The sequence below is a fragment of the Podarcis cretensis genome (genome assembly GCF_951804945.1).
Source record: "Podarcis cretensis genome assembly, chromosome: 13".
Taxonomy (NCBI): Eukaryota; Metazoa; Chordata; class Lepidosauria; order Squamata; family Lacertidae; genus Podarcis; species Podarcis cretensis.
The window spans coordinates 51,690,965-51,703,794 of NC_137182.1; the positions used below are offsets into that span (position 1 = coordinate 51,690,965).

The following is a 12,830-nucleotide window of genomic DNA, read 5'->3' on the forward strand; positions in this document are numbered from 1 at the left end:
AGGAATCAAAATGGCTTCAGGTCGGGCTTTCTGTGCTGATCTATGTACGTGCGGTTATGAACATTACTATATATCTAAGACCTCAAAATTCCTATCACACTACTAAGCTAGTCATTTCATAGAATCACAGAATCGTAGATTTGGAAGGAATAATAATAATAATTTATTATTTATACCCCGCCCATCTGTCTGGGTTTCCCCAGCCACTCTGGGCGGCTTCCAACAGAATATTAAACTACAATAATCTATTAAACATTAAAAGCTTCCCTAAACAGGGCTGCTTTCAGATGTCTTCTAAAAGTCAGATAGTTGTTTTTCTCTTTGACATCTGGAACCCCCGAGTTTCATCTAGTCTGATCCCCTGCAATGCTGGAATCTCAACTAGATCATTCCTGACATATGGTCATCCAGCCTCTGCTTAAAAACCTCCATAAAGGGGTTTTTTTTAGGGGGAACCTTATTGGTTATTTCCGGAATCAGCATTCTGATTGGCTAGGGAGATAAAGCCACGTCTTCATTGGCGAGCGAGTTCCATTCTCATCCAATCATCGCCGTCTCTCGGAAGCTAAAGGTGAGTACAGTGTATAGAAAGCAAGGTTTGGCTGCAAGCATCTCGCGTTTTCCTTTGAGCAGCGAAACCCCCCTGCCCCTCCGCAGGCTCTTTTAAAGGTAAAGGTAAAGGTACCCCTGCCCATACGGGCCAGTCTTGACAGACTCTGGGGTTGTGCGCCCATCTCACTTAAGAGGCCAGGGGCCAGCGCTGTCCGGAGACACTTCCGGGTCACGTGGCCAGCGTGACATCGCTGCTCTGGCCAGAGCCAGAGCCAGAGTCGCACACGGAAACGCCGTTTACCTTCCCGCTGGTAAGCGGTCCCTATTTATCTACTTGCACCCGGAGGTGCTTTCGAACTGCTAGGTTGGCAGGCGCTGGGACCGAGCAGCGGGAGCGCACCCCGCCGCAGGGATTCGAACCGCCGACCTTTCGATCGGCAAGCCCTAGGCGCTGAGGCTTTAACCCATGAATCACCAATTTCCCGAAAGAGTTTGCTGCGCTTTTCCAAGGCTGCCTTTAAGAAATGCACGTTCTTGCACCCGAAACGTGTAGTAAGGCAAGGGGTTTCTTTTCACCAGCAACGTTGCGGAGTAAAGCTCTGGAAACAGGAGCTGCCTGCCGCAATGCAGCCTTGGAGCGGGGTGGGGTGTTATTAGCAGAGGAAGGTAACCTCCGGGCAAGAAGCTGCATGGAGTTGGCTCACCCCAAAAAGCTGATCCCGGAATAGTGGAGCCAGCAGCTACGTAGGTCGGAAAGTGTAGAAATCACCTGTTTCCCCATCCATCACCCGCCTAGCAACACTTTGTGTCTTTTAGACACGCTATGGGCTTCTAAAGTTTGGGGAAAGAGACTGAAAGTTGTTAATATCAACATGAAGGCAACGCAGTCTTGTAGTCTCGGTATTTTTGCTGCCCTCCTAGCCCGTTTTTAGGTTAGTGCTCTCTCTCAGATCACCATTTTTCTACGTTTCCAACGTCTACCGATCAGTATTGCTGCTATTAATGACAATTATTCCTTCATTGCCTCCACTGCATATACCAAAATGAGTTTTTTACACGACTTCCCAGCATTCATTTAAATCGCCTCACCGCATTACGGGGCAAGTCTGGCACAATGCCACGCATTTACTGCGCTTTCCAAAGTGGTCCATATAAAATTCCGATGACCAAGGTTACCTAAGCAAAAAACGCTTTTAGCAACCCAAACTGTGTCAGCTCTTTTCATGAAAAGGTGGGCGGCCCTTAAAAGGGCCTTTGAGCTCGTTTGTAATATAGTTTTGGTATCCCGATTAGCCACCGAAGCCGTACAGAGTGCGGCCCTGGCGCTTCAGAGCGTACACGACATCCATGGCGGTCACAGTCTTCCTCTTGGCATGCTCAGTGTAAGTCACGGCATCTCGGATTACATTCTCCAGAAAGACCTTCAGGACGCCGCGGGTCTCCTCGTAGATCAAGCCCGAAATGCGCTTGACTCCGCCACGGCGAGCCAGGCGGCGGATTGCAGGCTTCGTGATGCCCTGGATGTTGTCACGAAGCACCTTGCGATGCCTCTTGGCGCCTCCCTTGCCCAAACCTTTCCCCCCTTTTCCACGACCAGACATGGTAACAAAGATAACACTCTGTGTTCTTCAAGAAAGAAATAAGCGAAAAGTAGCGCAGCTGTTTCTTTTATGCAGCAAAGTCCGACCAGAGGGAAGACTGAAGAGGGACAGGTTAGCCTTTGACTGAGCCACGCCCTCTTTCCAAACTCCATAACGCTATAGGCTATACTTTCACCAATCAGCTTCTGGTCATTTTAAAATCTCCAATCAAAAGCGAACTATCTCCTCAAACAGATATGTGCCTTTGATTTGGGGAGGATAGTGCAGCCAGGAGAGTTATAGACACGTTTCATAATTTACAAAATTATGATTCTGTCCGGTGATACTAAGTACTGGTACAGTACTGTAATCTGGAAATGGTGCAGAACAGAATGGAAAAACAAAATAGTAGCGTAGAGGCGGGGAAAAGACTAAAACAGAACCTGAAAACTCTTATCCTAACATTTGCAAAATTGTGAGGAGCAGGAATTAGAAAAGCATACTGTAAATTTCAGAGGTTTATGTAGCATTAGAATTATAAAATTGTAGAGTTGGAAGGGATCCCAATGGTCATCTAATCCATCTAGCGTCTTTCATTGCATGGTTCTTGTAAACCACTCCCTTAGCCCACAATTAAATGAGGATAATGAGTCTATACATTTAAAAAATAACAATAAGGCATCGGGTGCTGCCTCGATGAAGGACGTTCTGGTCTCCTATTACGCTATTAGCTTTCGCTCCTGTGGCAGAAGTACAAGGACACACGCCTTTCCCAAAACAGTATTTACACGCGTGCAGAGACAAAAGAGAATGTAGTTTGCTTGTTTGACTGTAATTTTATATTGTGCTCTGAATGTAAGTACTGGTCATAGTTTGTCACGTTAAGAAAAAACACCAATCAAAGTTATTCCTTTTCGTTTTTTAACACAATCTAATATGGTCACCATCGTTAATTTCTCAGACGGAAGAGCAATGACGTAACCCACCCACCCCCTTTTTTTGAAAGCGGAACATGGAAATATAAACTCCTCCCATGTGATATTTCTATTGGCTCGCACAAGCATATTGCGTAATTTAAATGTAACATTCTGGTTGGTTGCAAGAAGACACATTCTCATTGGGTGCTAAGTACATCCTATCTCTCTTTCACCCAATCAGATTTGACAGAAAGAATCCATCGGGAGTAAATAAATAGGCGGCTTGCAAGATTGTGTTTCTCATTCTGCTCTTCGTTGTTGTAGTTCTTCGTGGATTTGGCTGTATGATGTCTGACCGTGGAAAGCAGGGCGGCAAAGCCAAGGGCAAGGCGAAGTCTCGCTCGTCCAGGGCGGGCTTGCAGTTCCCTGTGGGTCGAGTGCACCGCCTGCTTCGCAAAGGGCACTACGCGAAGCGCGTGGGAGCCGGAGCCCCTGTCTACACGGCGGCGGTGCTGGAGTACCTGACTGCCGAGATCCTGGAGCTGGCCGGCAACGCGGCGCGGGACAACATGAAGGCGCGTATCATCCCTCGGCACCTGCAGCTGGCCATCCGCAACGACCAGGAGCTGAACAAGCTTTTGGCCAAAGGCACCGTCCCCCAGGGCGGCGTACTGCCCAAGATCACAAAGTGAAGGCCCAGTAAAGATCAGACCGCGGCGTCAGGACTTCACAAAGGCTCTTTTCAGAGCCGTCCACCCTGTCATAAGAGAGCTGAGTTTCTAGTGCTGAAAGTTTCAAACTGGATTTCTGAGAACGCTATATTGTAAATTTATAAGCCCTGCACTCGCTGCTGCCATCTTAAAAGCCTGCACGCCCCCGCAAACAATTCTGGCTAAACCCATGCGCTCGGTTTGCCTTTTTTCCTGTTCCCCATTATCATTTTACCTTCCAAGGATCTCAAGGTTGATAACACATGTACGCGCCTATGTTTAAATACAGGCGCTATTGTAAAGCAGTGGTTCTCAAAGGGATCCACTAGTATGGTAAGCGAATGGGAATGTAGCGGGAAGATCGGAGAAACGAACATTTAAACATTTCAGCGTAGTATATATAGTATACCACACACAAAAAATATTTCTGGAATATGAAGATTTCCTACCAAACTATTTCTTCCGAGTGTGGCCCAGATTACCGGTAGTTTGAAAACCACTGTCTAAAGTTTTGGATTAAGTCTATCCATAACAGAAAATAAGGTAAAGCATGTAACTCTTTTCATGAAAAGGTGGGCGGCCCTTAAAAGGGCCTTTGGCTTTAAGCTGCAGCCTTGGTATCTAGAATTAGCCACCAAAGCCGTACAGAGTACGACCCTGGCGCTTCAGAGCGTACACGACATCCATAGCGGTCACAGTCTTCCTTTTGGCATGCTCGGTGTAAGTCACTGCGTCGCGGATGACATTTTCCAGAAAAACCTTCAGGACGCCGCGGGTCTCCTCGTAGATCAAGCCCGAAATGCGCTTGACTCCGCCACGGCGAGCCAGGCGGCGGATTGCAGGCTTCGTGATGCCTTGGATATTGTCTCGAAGCACTTTGCGATGCCTCTTGGCGCCTCCCTTGCCCAACCCTTTCCCGCCTTTCCCACGACCAGACATACTCGCCCAGCAACCTTCGAGCAACGACACAAGAAACAAAATGCAGCGTAATGGAGGGCTCCCTCTCCTTATATAGAGAAATGTCCGACCAGAATGAAAACCTAGGCATACTTTTGTGCGTTGCAGAACTCTGTCTCAATTTCGTCCAATCAAATGCACTCCTTTTGCAGCTGCTCAATGAGAGTCCTGGCGGGGGGAAAAAAACCAGGCTGTGGCCCCGCCCCACTTTGCCCTCTTGCGTGATCTTGTCTAGCCAATTGCTGTTCAGCCCAGGAAATTCAAACTTTCCAACTGACAATAGTTAGTCTTCAGCCAATCAAGACTGCGAGAGCGGTCTATAAATAACCAGCAACCGGGCTCTTTGTCTCATTTGCTGAAGAAAGTCCTTTGCTTCGTTTGTCATGGCTCGTACCAAGCAGACCGCTCGCAAGTCCACCGGCGGGAAGGCGCCTCGGAAGCAGCTGGCGACCAAAGCCGCCCGGAAGAGCGCGCCGGCCACCGGGGGCGTGAAGAAGCCTCACCGCTACCGCCCTGGGACTGTCGCCCTGCGAGAGATCCGTCGCTACCAGAAGTCCACCGAGCTGCTGATTCGCAAGCTGCCCTTCCAGCGCCTGGTGCGCGAGATCGCGCAGGATTTCAAGACAGACCTGCGCTTCCAGAGCTCTGCGGTGATGGCCCTTCAGGAGGCGAGCGAGGCTTACCTGGTGGGGCTTTTCGAAGATACCAACCTGTGCGCCATCCACGCCAAGCGGGTCACCATCATGCCCAAAGACATCCAGCTGGCTCGCCGCATCCGCGGAGAAAGAGCTTAAAATACTCATTGTCAAAGTAGGGGCCTCCTACGTTCAAAAACCCAAAGGCTCTTTTAAGAGCCACCACATAATCTTAAAAGCTGTTAATTACGGCAGTATTCCTGTGTTCAATCGCCAGTTCGGCATTGTGCATTAAGCACCAGTTGCTGGGAATGTTAAAGTGGACACGGCGGCGTGGTACTTCTGTGCAATTTACAGGCGTCCCACATGGATCTTGTCCCTTCGACTTGTACCCTCCTTCAGCGACTTTTTCCCCGTTTTAGCAGGCCCTGGGGTAGCATTCTTTCATTAAGGGAAAGAAGCAAATCCATTTTTTCCCTCCCGTCTAAAAACAGTATCATGGAAGCAGCCACTTGCTTTCTCCACGCCCACCCCATTGCCACGTGGTGTCTTCCCCCCCCGCGTAAAACAATGGCACGGATTATAAAGCTGGCGGGGGGAGATGAGCAACAGGATACCCGATTAAAAGGAAAGCCTAGAATTGCAGCAATAACCTTACTAGTAGCACACAATTGCTCAGCGGGGTCTGGTATGGTTTCGAATTGGGGGGGGACTGTGCAAGGAACTGCGGCACTTATATCACATGATCGAAACACCTCCACATGGCAAGGAAAATTCAGCCCTTTCTTTGAATTTGTGGGTGGCTCTTAAAAGAGCCTTTGGGGTTAACGAGGAGCGCTGCTGCCTCTCGCGCAAGCCGAGCGGGTCCTTCCTACTTCTTTTTCGGCGCCGCCTTCTTGGGCTTGGCGACTTTCGCCTTGGGGGTCTTGGGCTTGGCTTTGGGCTTGGCTGCCTTCGCCTTGGCGGGGCTCTTGGCGGCCTTCTTGCTTTTGGCCGCCGCCGCCTTGGGCTTCTTGGGGCTCTTGGCGGCCTTCCGGGCGCCTGCCGCCTTGGGCTTCTTGACGCCCTTCTTGGTGGCGGCTGCCTTCTTGACCTTCTTGGCGGCGCTGGCGGGCTTCTTGGCCGCGGGCTTTTTGCTTTTCGCGGCCGCCGCCGCCGCCGGCTTCTTCTTGGGCGCCTTGTCCTTGTTGTCGGCCTGCTTCTTATTGAGCTTAAAGGAGCCCGAGGCGCCCGTGCCCTTGGTCTGCAGCAGGATCCCCCGGGTCACCAGGCTCTTCAGGCCCAGCTTGATGCGGCTGTTGTTCCGCTCCACGTCGTAGCCGGCGGCCGCCAGCGACTTCTTCAGCGCGGCCAGGGAGACGCCGCCGCGCTCCTTGGACGCCGTCACCGCCTGGGTCAGCAGCTCCGTCACGCTGGGGCCCGAGGCCTTGCGGGACTTCGGGGCGGCGGCCGCCGCCTTCTTGGCCTTCTTGGCGGGAGCCTTGACAGCCGGCAGCGCGGCGACGGGCGCGGCGGGAACCTCTTCAGTCATCCTGATCCGAAACTATACCTCCCGCCGAGCACACCGTCGAGTCACCGAAGCAGAAGCTGAATGGACGCGGCGGCGGCGCTGCCTCGTATTTATAGGGGAGGAGCTGCGCGCTGATTGGTGCGTTCCGAGCACGGCGCTTTGACAGCCAGACCTGGGCTCCTGGTCCGGGCAACTTTTGTGTTTCTTAACCCGCACAAAAGAGTCGATTACTCCGAGTCCCGTCCGCGGATCCTTCCCGTTCCAGGCTGGATCGATGGGGAGGATGCGGGCTTTCGGGGACCTGGTTTTCACGCTCCGGGGTGGCAGGACTCCTCTGGAAAAGAGCGGGGAACTCAGCCTCGGCTCGCTCTCCCGGCCTGAAAATTTGCAAACTTTTGCTTTTCGACGAAAATAGCAAATGCTGCTTTTAAGAAGCGGGCGCGGGAGGTCCGGCATAAGGTAGCCCGGGGGGTCTGCACCCGGGCGGTGAAGAAAGGAAGGCTTTTCGGCCGGGAACTTCGCGGCAGCCGCTTCTTTCATCGAGTCAAGTAACACATCTGACAACGAGCTTCGGGTTAAATTGCTATAATGCAGGATTGCAGTGCCGGCCCCAGAAAATGAGCGACGGAGTGATGGGAAGGAATTGGGATTATTTGAAGAGGGCCGGTTTGCACGGATGAGTAAAAAAATTGCACTTGGGTTTTTTTTAAAAAATGGGGCTTTATTTAACACCTTTCTGAAAGTCACCCGCATTTGTCTCTCTTTGATGCTCCCTAGGCAAAGAGATCGGAGGATGTCAGCCTATGGAGCTTATCATTTCTGTCTTCAAATTAATTTCAGCAAATAAATCTAGATGTCGCCGAAAGTTCAACACGGGGGTCTCTTTTGGGGGAATAGGCGAGGGGTAGAGTACCCTAAGTGCAATCCACTGGGAGTTAGTTGTAGTTAAGCTCCACTTGTGTGTTTACCAGTAATGCAACTCTCTGTTGGCTATACAAAGCAGAGTCTTCTAGCAACTTGGAAACTTAACCGATTTGTGCTGTGGCCTGATTCTCAGCAGACCTGTACGCGCAAATATTGTAATCGGGCGGTGGAGTGCAAGTGGTGTAGTGCCTGTGTGTGATACTTCTGTGCCAAGTTCAGAAGTGTGTAAGTTCAGAGCAGCAGCGGCAGCCCAGGAATGCAGGAACTTACCAAATAACTGAAAGAACAGATTAGCTTCTGGCAACCAATGAAGAAGTCTCTACGACAGGTGCCACAATGCAGTGGCGTAGCATGGGGTGCAGGGGGGGCCGGCCGCACCGGGCGCAACATCGGGGGGGGGCGCTCGCCGCCTCCGGAGTCGCCGAAGAGCCTCGGGCGCAGGCTGTAGCAGAGCCCCATGTCTCGCGGAACCGACGAGCTGTGCGCACGTCCGGGCTGAAGGCGTCCGGCAGGCAGCGGCTCTCAGCGCTCGCCGCGGTCCGGGCGCGCCAGGCAGCCCCTCCTCACAGCCCCGCCGCCGCCGCTGCTGCTGCAGGGCCATGTTGCATTTTCCTCGCCTCTCTGCCCTCCTCCTCCGGGCAAGCGGCGTCGTTTGGGCAGCAGCGCCAGCGGCAACTCGCTTCAGATCACCTGACACGGACCCGCCGCCACCGCCGTGGCTACCTTACTGTAAATACCCCAGCCCAGGCAGCAGCAAGAAGAAGCTGGCAGCAGCGGCAGGTTAGGGGTTAGGGGCGCAAATTACTTGCCTTGCCCCGGGTTAGGGGGCGCAAATTACTTGCCTTGCCCCGGGTTAGGGGGCGCAAATTACTTGCCTTGCCCCGGGTGCTGACAACCCACGCTATGCCACTGCCACAATGAATCTATCAGTTGTTGAAGGTGCCACAGGAATGGATGCATTTGTGTGTTTTGCTGTCACAGGAAGTACACACACAAAAATCCCTGTGGAATATGTTGCCTAACTGGCGTGTGTGGAAAAGCAAACCACTCATATGTGTATACTCAGTAGTGAATCTTAGAATTGGGACTTACTCCCAAGTCAATCTGTGTAAGATTTCGTTCTCAGTCAGTCTTGATTGCTTAAAAAACCACATCAAAGATCATAGCAAAAAGGGGGGGGGACACACCCAGTTAGGATTTCACAAACAAATCCGAGATTCATAATACGTACAAATGAGTTTTGGGGTTTTCTTGTTTTTAAAAGATCTTAACAGGATGCCTCTAGAGTCTATTCAGAGTGGTGGACTTTCTTTTTTTCTAGCAAAGAAAGCTGTCTTACAGATCATGTGTTTTATCAGTATCTTCTGGCAAATCAATAATCCTGACAGGATCTGTTATTCCAGAGAGATTTCTAAGTAGTAGTATCATAAATAAATCTCTTTTAGGGTCCTTATTTAACGGGCAGTATAAGAAGAATGCCCATTATAATCCACAGAGTTTTGCTTGCGTACATTGTTGATTTATTTGATGTTCCTAATCTACCTTCTACAGGGTTTGGGAACTGGGTTTGTTAAAATACTTTCTCAGAGGAGCAAAAGTAAGTTAATCAAAATACACCTGGGACTCTAGAATGCTTTTTATTAACACAATATTGTGATGGAACAGAAGTCTGCTGCATGATTCACCTGTTCTTCTCTTAGTGCCTCTCAAATAGATCCTCTGATTTCTTGGTAGCCTCAAATTCTACAGCAACAAAAGGTTGTTGTTGCTATTATTATTATTTCTAGTGAATGTTCACAGGCATGTAGGAAAACCAATCCATATTGCAACTGTGTCCAAACTGGTTGTCTGGCAACTCTTTTTAAAATAGCTGTTATGTGAAACATTTTGGACCTGGTTAAATGTAGCATCACTTCAGCACATAGCATAGTGCTTGATGGCCTGGTAAAACGTTGGGTCAAAAAGAATTCAGGATTATTCCCAGATCTTCAAATATCTACGCTTCAGAGACATACATTTTGCTAGTATGGTATTTCTTTTTTTACTCATCAGACCAGCAAAATGGACGGGCAGTTTCAAATCTCAGCCTTGAAGTTCCCTGCATGACCTTAGGCCAAATCACTCTCTGGCCCACTTTACAGGGTTGGTGTAAGTATAAAATTGGGGGGGGGGGTAATGATGATGGAGAGATCATTTATGCCACACTGGGATGGTTTAAAAGGTAGTACAGTGGTACCTCGGGTTACATACGCTTCAGGTTACAGACTCCGCTAACCCAGAAATAGTACCTCAGGTTAAGAACTTTGCTTCAGAATGAGAACAGAAATCGTGCTCCAGCGGCAGCAGGAGGCCCCATTAGCTAAAGTGGTGCTTCAGGTTAAGAACAGTTTCAGGTTAAGAACGGACCTCCGGAACGAATTAAGTACTTAACCCAAGGGACCACTATAATAAGGAATAATATAGAGCATTTTAAGTCGGAACTTCTAAAGTCCCTTCCTTGCCCCCAGACAAGTTTTAAGATCAGATGTGCTGATCTTGAAGCTGTTGTGGAACAATATACTAAGAAATCAATCGAAAACTTTTCACTTGTTCTACGGCAAAGCCATCCATGGCAACACAGGCAGCATTAAGGACTCGACAGACACACCTGAAGCTTCAAGGTATGGGGTTCCCTTTGCGCATGAAATCCCAGGTTGTTTCTTCAGTCTATGACTCTGAGCCACATGTGTGAGAAAAACATGCAGCTAATACTATCGGCTTATAATATATCGGTTTTGTTATCTTCAAGAGAAGATGGGAGGGCAAGAATGAAAGCCCTTTTTGATTATGTGATTCGTGTGGAGACAGAAAAGGCATTCCTACCTCCTCCAAGCTCTTCAGATTTTGTTAATCAGTTCCCAACTGCATGCACATGCACACACATACACCTCTTACTTTGGAGCTTTCTGACCTGTGTGTCGCGACATGTTAGTGCAAACTAAGGCCCGGGGGCCAGATCTGACCCAATCGCCTTCTAAATCCGGCCCGCGGATGGTCCGGGAATCAGCGTGTTTTTCTATGAGTAGAATATGTCCTTTTATTTAAAATGCATCTCTGCATTATTTGTGGGGCATAGGAATTTCTTCATTCCCCCCCCAAAAAAAATATAGTCCGGCCCCCCCACAAGGTCTGTGGGACAGTGGACTGGCCCCCTGCTGGAAAAGTTTGCTGACCCCTGCGTTAGTGTGTCGGCTGCAGTTTGTAGATGTGTCAGAAGAACGCTCTCTGCGTTCCTTCAGGGGCCGGAAAGGAGTTACGGTTTTGAATTCTGGTGCTGGAGGAGACTCTTGAGAGTCCCGTGGACTACAAGAAGATCAAACCTCTCCATTCTGAAGGAAATCAGCCCTGAGTGCTCACTGGAAGGACAGATCCTGAAGCTGAGGCTCCAATACTTTGGCCACCTCATGAGAATAGAAGACTCCCTGGAAAAGACCCTGATGTTGGGAAAGATGGAGGGCACAAGGAGAAGGCGATGACGGAGGACAAGATGGTTGGACTGTGTTCTCAAAGCTACCAGCATGAGCCTGACCAAACTGCGGGAGGCAGTGGAAGACAGGAGTGCCTGGCGTGCTCTGGTCCAGGGGGTCACGAAGACTCGGACAAGACTAAACGACTAAACAACAACCACAACCTCCGGATTGCTAGTAAAACTGAATTACTGTGTTGCGAAATGAAAAGTGTTGCACGTCTGAAAAGTGTGTCACCAACATGAAAAGTTTGGAAAGCTCTGCCCTACTCTTTCAACAGCCTTTACCAAACAGTTTTGGACTACAAGTCCCATCAGCCCCAGCCAGTGGGACCATATGATGGGATGGGAGCTGTAGTCCAACACATCAGGAGGATTATATAAATTCCTGGAGGCACAAGGGCTATTGATGGCTGCTAGTCAAAATGGCTATGCTCTGCCTTCAATGTTTCTGAATACCAGTTGCTGGAAACTACAAGACAGGAGAGGGCTCTTGGGGTTAAATCCTGCTTGCAGGTTTCCTGTAGGCATCTGGTTGGGTGCTGGACTAGCTGGGCCACTGGCCTGATCCAGTAGGCTCTTCTCACGTTCTTCAGGAAAGGAACAGGTTGGTTTCTGCTCTATGGGAAAACAATAGTTTGAGACCACCTAGGAGCTGGTCTCATGTCTAAGTTGGATACTGACAGAGCATGTGCAAGTGTATTGCAAAGGAAGACCCTGTTCACTAGGCCAAAAGCAGAACTCAGGTTGATTGAAAAGCATAGTTCTCTTGTCCTTTGCAAACCAGCTTGTTCATTGGCAGGCATTTGATGCTGGTCTGCCCAGTTTTACAAATTATTGCACAAAAACCCCAATGTGAAATCCTAAAGGCTGATTTGGTAATAAAAGGCTGGGGGGCAAATAAATAAATTAATAATAATAATAATAATAATAATAATAATAATAATAATATACCTCACCCATCTGGCTGGGTTTCCCCAGCCACTCTGGGTGGCTCCCAGCAGAATATTAAAAATGCGATAAAACATCAAACATTAAAAACTTCCCTAAACAGGGCTGCCTTCACATATCCTCTAAAAGTCAGGTAGTTGTTTATTTCCTTGACATCTGATGGGAGGGCGTTCCACAGGGCGGGCGCCACCACCGAGAAGGCCCTCTGCCTGGTTCCCTGTAGCTTCACTTCTCGCAGGGAGGGAACTGCCAGAAGGCCCTCGGAGCTGGACCTCAGTGTCCAGGCGGAACAATGGGGGTGGAGATTTTTGTTACGTTTTAAGGTATTGCAAAACTATGTTCCCAAATTCCCAATCCTATTCTCTCAGTATTACGGTGGTAAGAGACACAGCGATAGGAAACGTGGAATGCTAGCATTAACATTCACAGGCCAACAGCTGAGAAGGGATAATTCTCCAGATGTCAGGAGAGGCACTCCTTGTGAGTAAATAATCTTAACACAGTGATACACAATCCACCGACCCAGTCTACACCACCACTCAGTTATGCAAACATTCCCTTCTCCAAAACATGCCTGGGACACTCTGCG

The 12,830-nt window shown here is 49.4% G+C and overlaps 4 protein-coding genes, 1 long non-coding RNA gene and 1 pseudogene across 6 annotated transcripts in view; 3 read left to right on the top strand and 3 right to left on the bottom strand.

Moving 5' to 3' along the window:
• LOC307202384 overlaps window positions 1–10,211 on the top strand; it is a 109,858-nt gene extending 99,647 nt beyond the window's left edge. The window contains exon 3 of the long non-coding RNA XR_013832873.1: window positions 10,098–10,211. This is a non-coding gene — a long non-coding RNA (uncharacterized lncRNA). The remainder of the gene's footprint in view (window positions 1–10,097) is intronic.
• On the bottom strand, window positions 1,119–2,171 carry LOC307202341 (histone H4). Its single transcript, XM_079952237.1, has one exon. The coding sequence runs from the start codon at window positions 2,151–2,153 to the stop codon at window positions 1,842–1,844; it is 312 nt and encodes a 103-aa protein (XP_079808363.1). The 5' UTR covers window positions 2,154–2,171; the 3' UTR covers window positions 1,119–1,841.
• On the top strand, window positions 2,816–4,146 carry LOC307202340 (histone H2A pseudogene; annotated as a pseudogene). Its single transcript has one exon. The product of its transcript is annotated as a histone H2A pseudogene (transcript).
• LOC307202342 (histone H4) lies at window positions 4,335–4,698 on the bottom strand (the record flags this gene model as incomplete). The annotated part of the gene is made up of 1 exon (XM_079952238.1): window positions 4,335–4,698. The coding sequence occupies one exon, from the start codon at window positions 4,696–4,698 to the stop codon at window positions 4,387–4,389; it is 312 nt and encodes a 103-aa protein (XP_079808364.1). The 3' UTR covers window positions 4,335–4,386.
• LOC307202334 (histone H3.2) lies at window positions 5,076–5,803 on the top strand. The gene has a single exon (XM_079952230.1). It carries the CDS (start codon window positions 5,100–5,102, stop codon window positions 5,508–5,510), a length of 411 nt encoding a protein of 136 aa, XP_079808356.1. The 5' UTR covers window positions 5,076–5,099; the 3' UTR covers window positions 5,511–5,803.
• On the bottom strand, window positions 6,131–7,723 carry LOC307202304 (histone H1.2-like). Its single transcript, XM_079952181.1, has one exon. The coding sequence runs from the start codon at window positions 6,880–6,882 to the stop codon at window positions 6,223–6,225; it is 660 nt and encodes a 219-aa protein (XP_079808307.1). The 5' UTR covers window positions 6,883–7,723; the 3' UTR covers window positions 6,131–6,222.
• Window positions 10,212–12,830: the final 2,619 nt, after the last annotated feature.